The following is a 20,069-nucleotide window of genomic DNA, read 5'->3' as shown; positions in this document are numbered from 1 at the left end:
CATGTCGTGTACGTCAGGATCGATGATAGCCACTGAGTTACTGGCCCTTGAAGTAAATATCCATTATCCTGGCCAAGTTAGAAAGTGACCCATAGCTTAAGTGGTTTTCGGTTTATTGACATTATAACTCAGGTTAAAAGCTGTGTTCTATATATTCATCAAGTGTTTTAATTGATTTTACTCTTGATGCTAACAAGCAGTGGTCTACTGTAGTAAATTTTAAACTTAAAAAAAAAGCTTGCAGTGAGGCAAAATTAACCAAGTTTTATATGAAATCATGTATATAGTGCTTATAAAACTTGGAAAAGTTTACGAGCAGATGGTGGTTCATTTGTGTTTTGGAATGAAAAGAAGGAAGGAATTTATTTCAGAACAGACAACTGAATTTAGGCCTATAAAAGGATCGTTGGAGTGTAGGATAGACAAATGGTGTCAGTTCGACATTGTCTAAAAACTAAGACGTTTCCCCTTTACGAAAAGAATTTTTACAAAACGCGGATGTAACAAATAAAACATACACCACGTTTGACCGTAAGACGGTTTCGACTCTTTATAAAAGTTTCAGGAAGAATAACAGAACGTCGACAAAAGGAAATCAGTAAAAAGAAAACTACATGTGCCGAGGATCAACTACATGAAGGCATTCGGCCTAATTCTCGCCACGGAGAACCGAGCAACTGGCTGTTCTCGGGTAAAGATTACCCTCTCAGTGCTTGATCGTCCTTGGCAGGCGACGTTTACTACTTTCCTCGGAAGCAGTTTTGACTAGCCAGGGCATTCTTACGTCGACGGGTGAACATCGAGTGTTGAATTTACTTGTGATGGTTCGACTGTTTTATTGCTGGGTTGTGTGTACAGAGGATTATTTTGCACAGTGTCATACTACATTGTTTGTGAAGGTACGAGTTCTGTTTGTGGGTAGTATTTCTTGTATAAGTTTTGCATAATGATTTTGAGTTTAAATTGCACGTAACTCCTAATTCGATGTCAACTGTTGTAGACTTAGGATCTGTTTTTACGCGTAGGTAGATAATAGAAATTTTATTCTCTTTTTCAGGTGCGTCCGTGTTAGTGGAACATGTCAGTGATGGGTATTCAAGCTACTGAATTGGCCAGTGTGTTTGGACGATAGGATCTTGACAGAACGAACCTACCCCGCTTCATTTTCAAGAGGATAGGTAATTAGAGAAGATAGAAGTAAACGGTGAGTTTTAATGTTTTTCTGTTAACCTTTTTTTTTTCTCTCCTCCACCCCTTGTGGGGCGGCGCCCTTCAAGGGGTGGAGGTACTCCCTTGAACTAGTTATGGTAGGACGGAAGTCCTGCCATAATTAGTTCCTGGGAGGAACACGTAGTCGTAGCAAACCAAACTAGTGCTGTGAGTGTCTGAAGTTTGATAGGATTTACTTGCTGGTAGGCTGTGAATTTTTTTAAGTTTGATAGGATTTACTTGCTGGTAGACTGAATTTTAAATCTTTTATTTTGATTATAGCCAGTTTTCTCTTTTAAGACTACGAAATATTAGATTAAAGTATTAGGAAAATAGTTTGTTTGTCTCGAAACATTAGTTAAGTATCGGGTAACTTAGTTTACAAAGCTTGATCTAGCTTGCTACTTGATATTGGATACTTGTACTTTACAATTATATTTTAAGTCTATTTTCCATTCGGGTAATAACATGCACTAGCGGACGTTTTTGCAGCTCTTGTTTTATTTCAGGCATATCCCTGGAAATGAAGTGGCCTGGCTTATTACTTTGAACGGTGACAAGTCTTCGTGAAGTCGTGGTTACTGATATGCGAACTAAAACAATGGACTGAAGTAGTTGGAATAGTCATCCTGCGTCCAGAATTCACGAAAGGTAATATTTTATACGCTTTCGTTTCTTGATTCTAAAGTCCTTTAACAATGTTGCCCATCTGAGACATGGATTCTTTTAGTTAAGAAAGGTAATATTTTATACTCGTTCAATTGTTTCTTGATTCTAAAGTTCTTTAACAATGTTGCCCATCTGAGACATGGATTCTTTTAGTTAAGAAGGTAATATTTTATACTCGTTCAATTGTTTCTTGATTCTAAAGTCCTTTAATGTTGCCCATCTGAGACATGGTTTCTTTTAGTTAAGAACAGTCACCTTATAATGGTGCTGTATTGAGGGAGGGATGTCAAGTTATAATTACTGGGTGATTCTTGAATATTTTTGTATTTCAAGCTGGTCTGACTAGTCCCTTACACTCTTCTCTATTCCAGGTTTATTTTTAGACCGGCATAATCTAATAATGGAGTGAGACGAATACTGAGGTTTGAGCTTCCTGGGCTGGTATTGACGCCAGTCTTCGTAGCCATAAAATCAATCAATCAATCCTGGACTGGTCGAAACGAATAGCGTGTTAAGCCTGCGGCCGAGATCGTATGCAGCTGTGCTGGTGCTTGGATTTTAAAGCCCATCATAATTCCCTTAAGCGTCTTAAAATTGAGATTAATAACAAAGTACCTTTTAAGCAATGATTATCTTTTTCCTTAATGTTGTGTGGTCAAGGTTTTCAAAGTTATTACCCAAAAAAATTTAACTGAAGTTGGTGGCTTTTCTCTTAGGGAGGCCTGGACTTACATGGTAGTAATTGTTGTCAAGACTGACTTAAACTAGGCTACTTTGAAGCATTTGATGGATGTCAAAATTTACCATATCTGACTGCAGTATGCCTTAAGCTCTTGGGAAATAGTTTTAGCCACCAGAAACTTGTATTATAGGACCTGGGCATTGGGTGAACGGCAATAAACTATTATACGAACAATGAGACTAAATTATTGCCGGGGAACGTAATGTACTGAGTGATTCTTGAAATCAACCAAAGCTTGGAGAGAAATTTAAACACTAGCTACTTTAAAAAGGGTATTGAAATTGACATTCAATACCGGCTAAATTAGTTAGACGACGGTAGTTGAAGTGGACACTTCAGTTCTCGTTCAAATAGGTAAGCTACTCCATAGCCATTTACTCAAACCTAAAGCTGTTGATTATGTTTCGTACATAAGGAGATGTGGATGTGTTGTCCAGATTTTGATAAGGATAGTTACTTAAACTTCTGTCAAGCCGTTCTTTGGTGCTCTTGCTACTGTCAAGTTTATTAACGATCTTGTAGAGGCAGGGAGGTAGGTAAGCAGCGCTTATCGTATCATGAAAGTAAAAAAAAAAAAAAAAAAAAAAAACCTTTAAGTCTACCAAAGTCAACAAAGATGACTGTATTATGAGGCCTATATGTACGTGCAGAAGGTGAACTAGGTCGAGTATTAGGCAAATAACCAATTTCACGTAGATAAAACACTAGTTTATCACGAATATAGTACGAACCGGGAACATGTATAAAGTATATATAGATGGATATAGATGGATAAAAAGGTGTATATAGAAACTCTTGGTCATTTGACCTATGCAAAGATAACAGAAAAAATGGTGAATAACACTACGGATATTAGGAATATTGAGGTGGCGCTTCTCATTGGCACACAGTATCGTCGGCAGGATTCAGAATAATGGTTCATTCGATTGTCAGCGCAAACAAGCTGTGTCATCGTTACGTTAGGTTGTCTAGTATTAGGGCTTAAGGTTACGAATGAGAGATTGTTAAAACAGGACTCTAAATTGTAGAAGCGAAACTATTAAAAGTCAATAGTTGTAAGAAAGTTTAACCGGTAAAAAGCAAGCTTCCTCGGACGTTGACTTTCTAATTCAAAACGCCCGGAACACCGTTTAAAACGGTGTAACCATGGAGAATTTAGCTATAGGTAATAGCTTAGTAATCTTGAACAGTGTAGCTTCGTGTAATGAAAAGGTGGTGGTGTTTTTCTGAACAGATATATGTCAAAACCAGGTTATTTTCGAAGTACAGCAATTCTTAGGCTCAATGTATTTAAAGATTGATGTAATAAATACTAAAACGGTAGATAATTTTATAGATTTTAAATGTATATACAATATGTATGTACATTACATATGTATACAGGGGCTCCTTATATTTGATGGAAAATGGTTTTAAAATTTATATATATACACATGTACTGTACATATATATATATATATATATATATATATATATATATATATATATATATATATATATATATATATATATATATATATATATATATATATATATATATATATATATATATATATATATATATATATATATATATATATATATATATATATATATATATATATATATATATATATATATATATATATATATATATATATATATATATATATATAATGTGTGTGTGTGTGTGTGTGTGTGTATATACAGTATATATAAAAGGTGGCCAGTAATAAAGTCACAAGGAAAGTCACTAATTTATGGTGGCCGGTAATAGTCACATGGGAAAAATTCATATTTCTTGGGGGTCATTATCTTTATGATATTTGCAGTCTTTTGTTTATGTTTATGCGGAAATCCCCAACGGGCTTGTATCAAACACGCCGCAAAGGTGGATCCATACAGTGTTAAAACCCCTGGGGCTCACTACCTAGGGAAGATAATTGACTTTTTTTTTTTACTTTTTCATTTAACATCTTTTACCTGGATTCATATATATAATATATATATATATATATATATATATATATATATATATATATATATATATATATATATATATATATATATATATATATATATATATAATCACCTCTAATTCCGATGTAAATTGGTATGTACATTGTGTTGGGGGAGCTGGTAAGATGGGTAGAAGCTTAGCCTAGCAAAGTAAAGTTATTGGAAATGTAATCTTGGATGACGAAGATAATAGTGAGGAGAAACGTGTAAGTGAGAAACTGCATTAACTGATCGATACAAGTCAAAGGCACAAGGCATTTTTACTCGTATACAAATTGCTCAGAATGAAGCTGTAATTATATTGAAAACAAATCAGTTTGTTAGTTTCAATTACAAATATATAAAAATGTGCTACGATTAAAGATGCCGAATAAGAAGAGGCTTAGGAATTGTTCCAGAAAGAGTTCACCGTTTTGGTGGAAAGAAGGAGGCTGGGGGCTCTTGGTACCGGCAAAGAAGTAACAATTTAAAATCACAGTGGGACAATGGAATGAAAGGTTCAGCAAAAGCAATGCCAAAGGCTCGATGGAAAAGATTATCGTGTAGAATTCGACAGTAGGATGACTGGAAAGTCGATTAAGTAGAGCGTGTTTGGGAAAGAGTTAGATGGCGATCAGTATTTAAGGGTGAATTTTGATTAAGTACGATAGCTAGAACAAGAGGTTACGCAGTGAAAGGTTGGTTAGAAATTGGATCATGTCATGAAATAAGCAAATGGGAAGATCCTGACTGGCAAGAACGCTGTCCTTTGATGGGTTATGAAATGTAGAGGACATCAGAGAGAGAGAGAGAGAGAGAGAGAGAGAGAGAGAGAGAGAGAGAATCTGGATGTTACCGAGTAGAACTGCCAATAATGAGAATGAATGCGGAATTGTCTAACTGGGAAATCCTGAGAACAGGAAACTGCTGAGACACTGGAATGTAATGAGTTTTCAAGAGACATGGTGCGTTGTGGAGATGGCGCTAATCACTTGCTAACTTGGTTGTGTAAAGTAGTTCTGGGTAGGTAAATGACCCAAAGGTACTGGTGGTAGGGAAATCTTTCCTTCTATAGGAGGAAGAAGGTGGGGGTCATGTGTCATTTGCAATACAGAATTTTACCTTAATTTGAGGCCATAATTCTTTCTCTGGTCTTGTTTAGAATTATCATTAACTGTCTGGCTCGATATATCTATTTATCAAAATAGCAGCGAATCAAAAGCATGTGCATTAATTCAATTAACGACGCCAGCACTCATTTGGTCATTCGTAAAATTAATCAAGATTAAAAAAACGCAAAACAGGAGGGAGAATGGTATTAAGATGCTAGCATTTGTCAGTAACTGTTAGACGCATTATGGTACAGTCCTTCAGGAAAGAAGAGACTGACCCATTTTCTAGAATCAAAATCGTTACACAGGAGATCCAGAATGGATGGCCAATTCCCAATTCCTGAGTCATGATTCGCATCACCATCAACATTTTCATGTCTATGCTGCGATAAACGAGACCCTTGAGTCACCATCGGCTTCATCATCATCATCGCCGGTATAGTGACAGTCGGCGCTTTCCAGTTTCTCAAGAACTTTGACATAAAGATGAACGACCGGCTGGAAGAAACAGTCATAGTTAGACTGGGCTTAATTGACGTCACAACCCACGAGTAGTTGCGCAGTGTTTAGGAAAGAAACCAGCCCTTTGCCGCACTCCGACTGCGAACGCTTTCCATTCGCGTTTTCTTATTTCCGTTGCAGAGCATTAAATTTAACAAATGTCATGAGAATATTGCAAAACATAAAGCGGTACTCTAGTTATAAATTCCCCTGTTAACAAAATTATCCAGAACAGTTCGAAAAAGAAAAGGAATCTGAACCAAGAAAAGGTGAAAAGTTTCAGAAAGACGGCTGAAAAATATGGCAGATTTTCACCACTGATCATCCAGACGAGGCTGGCGATATTAGGAAAAAATCCTTTTCGTAGCCCTTTCATGAAGCGTTACTAAAAATAACTGTCAAGGAAAAATGAAGTGTGAATGCCCTTGTTATTCAATTCCACATCTCTTGCTTCCTTTTCGAGAGATTATGAGACGAATGTAATGAACTAAAATGCTGTTAGCTTTAATTTTTTTAAGAGAGAGAGAGAGAGAGAGAGTTCAATTGACTTCAAAGAAAGAATTCTTGATAGCGGAAAATTTTGAATAAATAATTAGAGGCCTTGTGATGACATCTGATGTCCAACTTCTGATCACAAGATCATCTAGCAGAAGAATATAATATAATATATATATATATATATATATATATATATATATATATATATATATATATATATATAATATGAATACAATAATAGCTTTGGAAAATATAAAAAAGACTGAGTGCCAAGTACTTTCAAGTGTAGGCTACTTAATACATCTTCGGGACACAGGGTGACTTGGAGCCCGGAAGTACTTGGCACTCCGTCGTTTCTTTCCAAGCTTTTCCTATGGCTTCGGATGACAAACAAATCACGTGCATATTTTTGTGATATTTCAACATACATATATATGTATATCACAACAGCAATGAAAAAGGAAAAGAGTTGTGGATAATGACCGGTTTCGGCTTTTTTGCTAAGCCATTTTCGGAGGACTGACACGTGGTGGTAGAAATTTACAATACATACGCTAACGGTGCGATATATAATATGAATGATTAATTTCTACCACTTTTAAAAGTCCTCCGAAAATGGCCTAGCAATGAACCCGAAACCAGTCAGGATTTACAACACCTTTTCATTTTCCTTTGTTGATGTTAGATACATAAATGACGAGTCAAACTAAATATAAGTATACACAATATATATATATATATATATATATATATATATATATATATATATATATATATATATATATATATATATATATATATGTACACACAAAAACACACACATATATGTATCATATATAAATATATATATTTGTATGGACATATGTTACAGTAAGACTGTGAAACCAGGGATTTAACGAAATCCCTGAAATTTTCACTGAATTCGTGAAATCGCCAATTAACTCATCAACAGTTGATCGCCAATGGGCTAATACTAAACACAGCGAAACAGTGTAGATGAATCACTGTTTCGCCGTGTTTAGTCCTAGCCCCTCGGGGATCAAAGCGAATTGGATATTTCACAAGTATAGATATATGTACATATATATATATATATATATATATATATATATATATATATATATATATATTTCTCATTTGAAGAAATGTACAACATCTAAATATATCACAAAACTTCATCAGTCTTTTCACAGAAAACGAAAGTAGAAAAAAAAGAGTTGAAGGTTGCCACTATGGCCCTTGTTTATTAATAGGCGTTGACGTAGTATCTTTCCTCAAAATCTTGACGATAGTCCGAAGGACACTTGGGTATCCTCAGTCAGTATATAAGGAGATCCCTGAGTCGGTCTCAGCACAGTCGCCTCTCAAGCACTGCACGATGATGTCTAAGGTAGGGTAGAGAGAGAGATAGAGAGAGACTGATTGATTAAAATTTATCTGGCGTCATAACTGCAATGTCATTGGTGGCGAAGACAGAGAGAGAGAGAGAGAGAGAGAGAGAGAGAGAGAGAGAATTTCAACAGTCATTTGGCTTAATATTTTTTTACAGTTTTCGTACATTAACCGTGAATAGGGAAAGTATAGTTTCCTTTCTTCCAGAAAAATGAAAATAAAAGATAATATTTACCGTATTATTTTTTTTTTACTGATAACCGTTAAATGTAAGGAAATAATACTGTAAAAGAAAATATCAAATTGCATTTATACCTTGGTAAAGTAACGCCTTATAGTAGACATAATTTTTTTTAATAATCTGTTAATTTTTTTTTATCTTTGTGTCAAGATTTATCGACACTTTTAACCACAGCTTTTATTATCATAAACATATTTTTCTGATGTCCACTGAGCGTCATTTGAAATTATCATCTAGCTCTGAACATAAACTATAATACTAAAGCGTGAATTATTTTTCTGGCTTATTTGTAATATTTTGTATTATGATTTTTATCCGGAAATGTATTTTACATTGAACGCGAAAATTTCTTAGAAAAAGGGGTCTAGATATATTCAAAACTACCAGTCTTCCAATTCTGAAAAACTGCGTGAACAGTATTCTAAGTGAATAATATTTTACAAAAACTGCTGGAATATCAACGCCGGTTTTACAAACGTTTCTAAGATATTACTAGATTTTTTTATGTGATTACAATTATATAAGCGTTTCGAATAATTCTTTGCAGATGATTATCGCCACTTTAGCCGTGGTCCTTTTGGGGATAGTAGCAGCTGATCCTGTTGCTGAACCGGAAGCCAAAGCTGATCCTGGATTCCATGGAGGATTCCACAGAGGCTTTGGAGGATTTGGAGGATTTGGTGGATTTGGTGGCCATTTCTACCGTGGACATGGATTCGGATATGGAGGCTACCGTGGAAAGAGGAGCCCAGTGGCTGGAGCCTGGAGGAGCCAAGGTCACGGCTGTGGCTGTGGAAAGACCCAGAACCTGAAGCTGATTCAGGTCATGGAGGATTCCACCTTTGGAGGATGGATTTGGAGGATTTGGTGGATTTGGAGGCCATGGATTCGGATATGGTGGCTATCGTGGAAAGAGGAGCCCAGTAGCTGAGCCTGGATTCGTTCACGGAGGATTCCATAGAGGCTTTGGAGGATTTGGAGGATTTGGTGGATTTGGTGGACATGGATTCGGATATGGAGGCTACCGTGGAAAGAGGAGCCCAGTAGCTGAGCCTGGATTCGTTCACGGTGGATTCCATCGAGGATTTGGTGGATTCGGTCATTTCGGGGGAGGTAGTTACTATGGTTAAGACCAGAGTGCAAAACTACTTCGAATTTTAATACGACTCTAAATAAAGAAATCTATTATAAAAATATATTCAATTTTTATTGACCATACCGATCAAAGGGATTATAGATGTTTGACAAAGGATTGTCCAAAAAACGGGTAATATGAGAGGTTGCAAGTAACTGTTCCCTTACATTAAAAGTAAGTCAAAGTTTTGCCTCAGAGTGAACTACACCAAGGTACTGTCCTCTTGACATGTTAATCTACTGATTTGCGTTGGAGCATTATGTGATCATTGACAAGGGAATATTACAAGCTATGAAAGGTTTTTAGCCAAATTCTAGAATAAGGTGTCTGAATGCAGTCCCCGAAGGCAAGACATAAAATTGAATAGGTAGGAACATCTATACATATTTCCGTTTAGAAGTTGAGATCGAACTCCCATAAATTTAGGAGATTTGTTGCTGCAATTTTGATAGATCCTTGATCTTAATAAACATATGCAGCAGCAAATTTCCTGATATGTTTCGCTTTGGGCTTCAATTTAAAGCCTGAACAAAGTATTTTATCTTGTTTAGAATTATTATTAACTATCTAACTCGACAAATACCTTCTCAGAGTAGCAGCAAATCAAAAGGATGTACATTAATTCACTCAACATCAGTAGTATTTACTCGGTCATTTATGTAGCGAATCAAGATTAGAAGGTACATTAGGTGGCCCATGTACTTATCAGTGACTGCTGTGTGCATAATAGCACAGTCTTCCAGGAAAGGCGAGACTTGACAGGAGATTCACAAGGGGAGGCATATTCCCAACTCCTCAGTCATCATTCACATCGCCATCAACATATTCATTGCGTATGTTGCGATCAGTGAGGACCAGTTTGTCGTGGGCCTCTGAGTCACCATCGGTTTCACCATCATCATCTTCGGTATAGTGACGGTCGGTGTTTTCCAGTTTCCCCAAGAACTTTGGCTCAACGAATAATGACCGGCCGGAAGAAACATTGGGTTGGAGGTCACAACCCGCGTGTAGTTATGGCGCGTTTAGGAACGAAATAGTTTCACCCGCGCCTAGTCTTCCTTTTTTTCCGTTTCAATTGCAGAATGTTTAACACGGAAAGAACTCATGAGAACCCTGTAAGAAAGTAAACCGGCGATAAATTCCAATGCCTACATACAGGGAAAGTTCGAGAAACAAAAATCAACTTGACTTACAAAAGATCGAAAGATGGTTGAAGACTCTCTCTCTCTCTCTTTGACATTTGTTATTATTTTTCTCTGTCTTGGACATTTGTTATTATTTTTTCCTGTCGCGTGGATACCTCTGGAATCCCTCTCTCTCTCTCTCTCTCTCTCTCTCTCTCTATGTTTGATATTTTAGTTATTTTTTTTTTTTTCCTGTCGCATGGATGCCTCTGGATTTTTTCTCTCTCTCTCTCTCTCTCTCTCTCTCTCTCTCTCTCTCTCTCTCTCTCTCTCTCCCCTCTCTCTCTCTCACATATATTCAGTACTGCGAAGAGATCACAACGAGGTTTGATATTATTTCTGGGAATGGCCACCAAAACCTTTAAAAATCAAACCGTTGAAAAATTTGGCTGATTTTTCGTGAGTCATGGCCCTGAAAAAGCTGAGGTCTTTAGGAAGAAATTTATCTTTGTTGCTCACTTCCTTATCTTTTGGCTGTATCTTTACTGCATTGTAGGCATAGATAGTAAACTAAAATATTGTTGTGATTCTTTTTTTTTTTTTTTTTTTTTTGAGAAACAGTTAAATCCCTGTCACAGAATTTGTTGAATGAGGAAATTTCTGAGTGAAAAATCGGAGGCTTCAATGATGACAGCCGATTAATTCGCACTCTTTCAAGAATTTCTGCCAGTTGTACTTCTAATCTCAAAGAAGATCATCTGGCATAAAAAGAAAATGTATATGTTTCTTTTTAATATATATACTTTTATATACATACATACATTTATTTACATATATATATATATTTAAATATGTGTATATATATATATATATATATATATATATATATATATGTATATATATATATATATATATATATATATATATATATATATATATATATATGTACACATAAACTAGCTGACCAACCTGGTGCTGCTCTGAAGGACTCAGAAAAATTTTCCTGACCTCCATGGACTCCCATTTTATCCATGAAAAGACATTACACTGATGCCTGCACCTGTGCATTACTGTTACCTTAGTTTTACTGTCCCATTTTATCCATGAATTTACAACCCTAGACATTACACTGAAATGCCACCAGAAATAAATGCCTCTCCCATCTGTCTGGGCCATCGAGTGACAGTCTGAAGCTCAACCGACTGATGTGCATTACTGTCCCCTTTTATCCAGGTATTACTGTAGTGACTGTCCTTTTTATCTGTGGTGACTGTCCCATTTATCCAGAGATTACTGTGGCAACTGTCCATTTTATCCAGGTATTACTGTAGTGACTATCCTTTTAATCTGTGGTGGCTGTCCCATTTATCCAGAGGTGGCTGTCCCGGCATTTATTCTACTGACTTTCCCAATTATCCAAGTATTACTTTACTGACTGTCCCTTTTATCCAGGTATTAATGTGGTGACTCTCCCAATTATCCATGTATTACTGCACTGACTTTCCCATTCATCCAGATATTACTAAACTGACTGTCCCTCTTACCAAGGTGTTACTATGCTGATTGTCCATTTTATCCAGACAGTACTGAGTTGACTGTCCCTTTTTATCCAGACAGTACTGAGTTGACTGTCCCTTTTATCCAGGTATTACTGTGGTGACTGTCCCACTTATCCAGATATTACTATACTGTCTGTTCCTTTTATCCAGGTATTACTGTGGTGACTGTCCCACTTATCCAGATATTACTATACTGTCTGTTCCTTTTATCCAGGTATTACTGTGGTGACTGTCCCACTTATCCAGATATTACTATACTGTCTGTTCCTTTTATCCAGGTATTACTGTGGTGACTGTCCCTTTTATCCAGGTTTCACTGTGGTGACTGTCCATTTTATCCACACATTATACTGTGGTGACTTTCTCATTTATCCAGGTATTACTGTGGTGGCTGTCTCTTTTATCCAGGTATTACTGCGCTGACTGTCCATTTTATCCATGTAGTATTACTGTGGTGAATGACCCATTTATACAGGTATTACTGTGGTGGCTGTCCCATTTATCCAGGTATTACTGTGCTGACTGTCCCTTTTATCCAGGTAGTATCATTGTGATGGCTGTCCCTTTTAGCCAGGTATTACTGTGGTGACTGTCTAAACCTTGATACAGAATTATCAATCACAGGAAAGAAAAGCATATTCAGTAATATATTTCTCTGGTATCGAGTACATGAAATGAGGTACGGTAAACCCGAGAAGTTTATTTACACATAAAGTTAGGTATATGATAAACCTGTAGAGTTTATTTACCACATAAATTACAAAGGGAAGGGGGAAGGGGAAGGGGAAGAGGGTACAGGGTTGAAACCTACCCTATTATCTAAGTTGGGTCAAATGATGGCCATGTGCCAAATTTTCTCTAGATTAGTCAAGCGGTTCTGATTTCTATAACGCGCACAAACATTCACTTTTATATATAAGATATATGCATATGTATATATATGTATATATATATCTATATCTATATCATATATATATATATATATATATATATATATATATATATACTATATATATATATATATATATCTATATCTATCTATATATATATATATATTGTGTGTTGATGATTTCTATATATATATATATATATATATATATATATATATATATCTTGACTCTGACGAACATACAGCATCTAAATGTGAAATGAAACGTCAGCAGTTTTTCCTTTTTCCAAAGGAAACGAAAGTTGGAAAAGGAGTCGAAGGTTATAGCTCTTGTTTAATAATAGAGGATGACGTAGTATCTTTTCCTCAAAATCTTGACGATCGCTCGAAGGACACTTGGCTTTCCTCAGTCAGTGTATAAAGGGATCCCTGAGTCCGTCTCAGCACAGTCGCCTCTCAAGCAGTGCACGATGATGTCCAAGGTGAGAGAGAGAGAGAGAGAGAGAGAGAGAGAGAGAGAGAGAGAGAGAGAGAGAGAATTCGTAAATGGAGAGAGCATAATTTCATTTTTTGCATTAGGCTGATAATATAAGATAGTAATTATCATAATGATTTCAAAAGCAAGGAGGGAAAATAGGACTGGAAAAGGAATATCAAAATGTGTTAATGTCTTGTCAAAATGACGCTTCATAGTAAAAATAATTTTTTCAATAATCTCTGTTATTTTTGTCTAGTTGTGGAGATTTATCAAAACTTTTAAGCACAACTTGAGTTATTATTAACATATTTTTCTGATTGTTGATTAGCATCATTTGAAATTAACAGCTAGATCTATGAACATAAATCACAACATTGAAGACGTGAATTATTTTCATAATTTACAATATTTTATTTTGTAAATTTTATATGGAAATGTAATTTACTCTTAGCGCGGAAATTTCTTAGAACAAGGGGTCAAGATATATTCAGATAAAAAACCAGTCATTCAATTCTGGATAAAAGTATGAACAGTATTCCAAGTGAATAATGATTTTTGCAGACGATTATCGCCACCTTAGCCGTTGTCCTTTTGGGGATAGTAGCAGCTGATCCTGTTGCTGAACCGGAAGCCAAAGCTGATCCTGGATTCCACGGGGGATTCCACAGAGGCCTCGGAGGTTTTGGAGGATTTGGTGGATTTGGAGGCCATGGATTTGGATATGGTGGCTACCGTGGAAAGAGGAGCCCAGTAGCTGAACCCGAACCCGAAGCTGAGCCTGGATTCATCCACGGCGGATTCCATAGAGGATTTGGAGGATTTGGTGGATTTGGAGGCCACGGATTCGGATATGGAGGCTACCGTGGAAAGAGGAGCCCGGTAGCTGAACCTGAAGCTGAGCCTGGATTCGGTTATGGCGGATTCCATGGAGGTTTTGGAAGAGGATTTGGTGGATTCGGTCATTTTGGAGGAGGCAGATATTATGGTTGAGACCTAAATGTAAAAGTACTTCGAATTTTAATACGAATCTAGATAAATAAAGCTATTAACAAACTGTGAATAACTTTAATTAACCATACCTAACATAGGGGATACAGATATCTGATAAAGGATTGTATGAGAGGTTGCAAATAATTATTCCAAGACATTGAAAGTATGTCAGGGAACAAAAAATGAAACGACAAAAGGGAATTTCTGCCACTGGGTGAACTACACTAAGGTACTTTTCTTCTTGCAATGTAAATATACAAATTTGTGTTGATACATTTTGTGATCATTGTCAAGGGAGTAGTACATGCTACAAAAGGTTCTAGTAGAATCCTAAGAAGAAAACGATGATTATTTGTGAGGGAAAAATTCAATTTAGAAAAGTGGACATAAGGCATCATAAATACTTGCCCAATGGAAAGGAGAAAATATTCTATGCACATTCCATCAAAGCTGATTAAAATGAAATCGATCCTCTGCTGGTTAAAAAGATAACATATTGTAAGTTTAGTTAGCCCTTGCTTAGAAGTATGTTGAGCAAAAGATTTCCCTGATGAATGATATGATTAAGGGGAGCGCCTACCATCAAATTTCGAGGAATTATCGAATTTTAGTTATTAACAGTTTTCAACAGCTTTATGTCTAAATAAGCATACCCTGAAGCGATAATGCTAAAAAAAGATTTTTAGATTGGTTTAACAGCAGTTTTGTTCATTGCTTGTACAGTAAACCTCCCATATTTGTGGTCTCACTATTTGCTGACTCACATATCCATTGATTTCTCTGTGAAATGTATATACCCATTATTCGCAGAAAATTCGCCCATTCGCAATATTTTTCATTGAGAAATATTCACTATACTGTATTCTCATATAATTTCCATGACTAAATGCACTTTTTGTGATAAAACTATTAAAATACTCAGGTATAAGCATTTTTAGAGTTTTTTTTTGTGTTTAAACTATCAAAATAGGCAGTTCTAAATGTTTTTAGAGGGGTTTTAAGTATTTGCGGATTTTAGCTATTCATGGGGGTGTGTGGTACACATCCCCCGCGAATATGGGGTGTTTACTGTGAACCACAAATTGTAAAAAAATTGTAAAAAAAGTCTGTATAAATAATTCAGGATAGGATAAGTAAGTTACACACTGTTTTGGATTGTTTTATGTGTAAATAAATAACGAGAAATGTTGTTGCTAAAAAAAATGTTTAGATTGGTTCGTGGTCAATTTTGCTCATCGCTTGTATGGCATTGTGAATGACATATTGTAAAAAAATAAAAAAAGTCTATGAATGATCCTGGATAGGATCAGGCTTGAGTTATACACTGTTTTGGACTGTTTTATGTGTAAATAAACATATCTTGAAACATTATTGCTAAAAAAAAATCTTTAGATTAGTTCGCTTCTACGGCACTGTGAACGACAAATTGTTAAAAATAGCATGTAAAACAAGTGTGAACAAAATTTATTCAAAAATAATTGTTACCCACTAAAATATCCCATCCTCTCACCAGGACATGTCAGAGAAAACAGGTTATAATGACAGGGATAACTTGCTCAAGATGAAGAGATTCTCTCAGGATTTTTGAAAGTTCAAAAATTCTTTTGTTTTGCTTTTTACTCAAAACTTACCGTTTTCAAAGCTAAATGCTTATATCTCTAAGAAGACTGAACCAAATTCAATGAAACTTTTGCAGAGTGTAGTATAATTATATATCTTTATTTTGTTCTTGGGAAAATGACTTTCCTGTGCAACTTTTAATTTTGCATATTAATTTTGAAAAGTAACATCATTATTTCTTTCAACTGCAAAACAAATGAACTTAGAGGTCGAATTTCTAAATTTCCCCACGAGCGAATTTTCATTATTAGTTGTAGAATAAGTAGTAAAAATTTGAAGCAAATCCCTTCAATCATAAGGTAGAAATAGTAATTTACTTTATAATGGGACCTCAAGGGGAGCGTTTGAAAAAATCGTTTTTTATTAATAACTTTGGTTTTTTTGCATGAATCAGTTTGAAAATTTGGTTAGGTTATGTATAGCGAAAAGGTCAGTATTCATGTTTTGCTTCTCAGCACCCCCCCATTCACTGGTACCCCCGCCCCCCCAAAATTCTTAAAAAAAAAAAAACTCAGCCATAACTATTGCAACCTAAGGGCTGAAATTTATGTGGTAGACAGGTATTATAGATTAGAATAAAGTAATAGAGCATTTTTTTCATTTTTTTTTACAAATATTTTTAGATTTTTGAAAAATCTTGGATCGATTTCGTGGAAAAATAAATCCCAAAAATATTTTTGGAACAAATTAAAAAAAACTCCATAGTTTTCTAGAAAATTTATTTAGCTTTCATTTGCTTTTTGTTTCATTGTGATAGGTGAATTCATTACTCCTGAGTTTCTATTTGAAGGTTGATAACTTTAGTTTTGAGATATCGGCCTCCAAAGTTTTATGATGACATTTTTTGCTTGTCTGTCCATTTATTTGCTTGTTGTCTCACACTTTGATGTTTTTATGACAAATTTGATATGTTATATCATATTGGTGTTATCTGTGATTATTATTTTATGTATATTGAATTATATTTTATATATTTAGGCTCCTGGTCCCCCTCTTTCTTCTCTCTTGGATGCTTCCCTCTTCATGACGTCGTTTCTTCCTTTCTCTTATGGAACGTAAATGTTGTTTAAATTTTCTTGGTCTCTGCATGGTTTCTTCTGAACAAAGAAGTATTGCAAAGCCTAGAGAAATACAAAAAATTGACTTGCAAAGTAATATAAGTGCGCTGAATGAAAAGTGTGTCAAAACACAGGCGAGGTTGGGCAGCGCGACGTCTTGCTTTGTCGAGAGCTGAGCTGCCACTGATTGCCCAATTGGGTACACTTCTTCACCCAACAGAGCCTCTATGCACTTGTGTAGGATATAGTTGCCATATACCGCATTCAGATATTCTTCTTTGATAGCTAAATTGAAATTACTACTGATATACTGAAGTTATCATTACATTATACGAAAAATTTAATTTTCTCAGTGATAGCAGGGTTATGGTTTTGACTTATAACTCCAAAACTATTGTGAATTTTTTAATAAAATTTTCTGAGAATATAGTCAAGAGGTGTAAGAGTCCGTATGTGAAATATCAGTTAAAATTTGGATTCTTCGAGTTTTTCGTTAAACACTCCCCTTAAGGCGTTGGTGCTCACTTAAGTTTTCAATTCAAAGGCTCTACATTGTAAGCAAGAGTGTCACCTGAAAAGAGATACCAGTTATAACCTTTCCTTTACCTGGGAATTCAGACTGCCTACCACAGAAACAGAAGGTCAACACTTAGACCACACAGCTGCAAAGATCATAAAAGGAATGGAACCAGATATGTCACTACATATGCATATCTTTGCAGGCACCACTGTACCCTTTGGCTTAACCATCACTGCGACACAATAAGAGGGCCAGAGACCATGAGTTCAATGAGGGACAAAAAATTTTAGTATTACTAGCAACTGAGGCAAACTAGCAGATGTTGCAGTGAAGAGGGAATTACAAGGTCGAGAAGGTGGTTAATCAAATGGATTACAAGTTGATGTCAGAACAGAACTGAAGACTGTTCATGCAAACACCCTGACCAACTGCAATGAAAGAGAAGTGAATGAAAAAGAACCAGTTGCTGTCAAAGAAGAGAGATGCCTAGGTGAGACTGTCACTGAGGAATAAGCTGACGAGAACCAAGTAATCACAGATGAGGGCTGGTTGGAACTTCAATCATGGAAGGAAGGAGAGAGTACCCAGACATCAATGTTAGTGGCGATTTCAGCAATCAGTAGAAGAAGCAGGCATTGCAGTTGCTGGAGGAATACTAAGACATCTTAACCAGCAATCCAGGAAGGACTTTGTTGGGAGAACACTGCATCGAAGTGACGACAAAGTAGTCAGTCAGAGCAAAGATGCATCTTTTACCTAATGCCACTAGGGAAGTCATCCTTTTATGCTCCCTGCAGTTGTGGTCTAAGCATCGACCTGCTACTTTAGTGGTTGATGGTTCAGATCCCCAAGGAAAGTGGTTAATGGTATAAAAAAATTAGAGCTATCTTGTCTTTAGGTAAAACCAAGGTCAACGAAAAGGATATACATTATTTAGTAAAAGAAGGCAGTTTTAGTTTGGTCATTCATACAATAGATTAAGGTCAAAGAGCCACCAAACAGAGGAGAGAATATTTTATGCTCCAGAGATCTGTTGGCAACTGTTAGTGCATCATGGAACAGTCCTTCAGGAAAGAAGAGACTAGCCCTTTCTAGAATCAAAACCAATACACAGCAGATCAAGAAGAGGTGGCATACTCTCAACTCTTAATTCATCATTCATATCAGCATCAGCATTATCACCATCTGCTCTGCGATATGAGGACTGGCCTAATGTGGACCTTTGAGTCACCATCAGCTTCATTACTATCATCGCCGGTATAGTGATGGTCGGTGCTCTCCAGCTTCCCAAAACTTTGACAGAACGTTGAAAGACCGGCTGGAAGAAACACGCTTGGTTGGACTGGGCTCAAGGTCATAAACCGTGTGTACGACACGAACCATTTATGAATGAAGTTGCTGTACGCACTCTCCCAGAGTGTGTTTTTTTCTTCACGTTTACTTATTTTCGTTGCTGAGTATTTAAAAGGAGAAGAAGTCGTAAGAATATTACAAGGACATAAAGCGGAGCTTTAGTGATAAATTCCCTTTTATGCATATCGACGAAAGATCGAAAAACTAAAGAACTTTGACTAAGAAAGGATACAAACGGCTTGACAATAGAATTTTTTGTGTGAATCATGGTCCTAATGAAGCTGAAGCCATTAGGAAAATTTCATTTTCTTAGCCCTTTTGTGAGGAAAAACAATAGATGTGAATGCGTCTGTTGCTCACTTATTTATTTCTTGTCTTTTTTTCCACTGCACTATGAGACAAAGATAACAAGCTAACATTGTGTTAACTTTTTTCGAGAGTGATTGTTGAATTCACTGCTACAGAATTCTTGAATGATAATGCTGGTGTGGGCAGAATCTTCGATATTCTTTCAAGAAATTTTGTGTCATTACATTAAAGGAGGTCATTTAGCAAAAAGGAATTCTTTTATATAAATTATATATATATATATTATATATATATATATATACATACAACATAAATATGATCTTAATTAAATATATATATATATTTATATATACTGAAATATATATATATGTATATATATTGTATATTTGTATATATATATATGTATATATATTGTATATTTGTATATATATATATATATATATATATATATATATATATATATATATATATATATATATATATATATATATATATATATATATATATATATATATATATGCAGAATTTTCAGGGACATGCAATAACCAAATCAAATATTAAAATTCAAGAGTTTGTTTTCAATGGACAATGATAGCAGGAAAAGAGGGAAAGATTGCCTTTATGGCCGTTTTTAAATTATCAATGGAAGATGACGTAGTGCCTTTTCTACACGATCTTGACGATCGTCCGAAG

At 35.6% G+C, this 20,069-nt stretch overlaps 1 protein-coding gene and 1 long non-coding RNA gene across 2 annotated transcripts; both read left to right on the top strand.

Moving 5' to 3' along the window:
* The first annotated feature begins 744 nt into the window (after positions 1-744).
* Positions 745-2,500, top strand: LOC136838283 (uncharacterized). The gene is made up of 4 exons (XR_010852922.1): positions 745-899; positions 1,058-1,204; positions 1,719-1,860; positions 2,250-2,500. It is a non-coding gene; the product is annotated as an uncharacterized lncRNA (long non-coding RNA).
* A 5,586-nt stretch (positions 2,501-8,086) lies between these two features.
* Positions 8,087-14,516, top strand: LOC136836468 (keratin, type II cytoskeletal 2 epidermal-like). The gene is made up of 3 exons (XM_067100737.1): positions 8,087-8,098; positions 8,889-9,164; positions 14,088-14,516. Exons 1-3 carry the CDS (start codon positions 8,087-8,089, stop codon positions 14,514-14,516), a joined length of 717 nt encoding a protein of 238 aa, XP_066956838.1.
* Positions 14,517-20,069: the final 5,553 nt, after the last annotated feature.

The sequence above is a fragment of the Macrobrachium rosenbergii genome, chromosome 4, assembly GCF_040412425.1.
Source record: "Macrobrachium rosenbergii isolate ZJJX-2024 chromosome 4, ASM4041242v1, whole genome shotgun sequence".
NCBI lineage: Eukaryota > Metazoa > Arthropoda > Malacostraca > Decapoda > Palaemonidae > Macrobrachium > Macrobrachium rosenbergii.
This window is presented reverse-complemented; position numbering and strand designations above follow the sequence as displayed.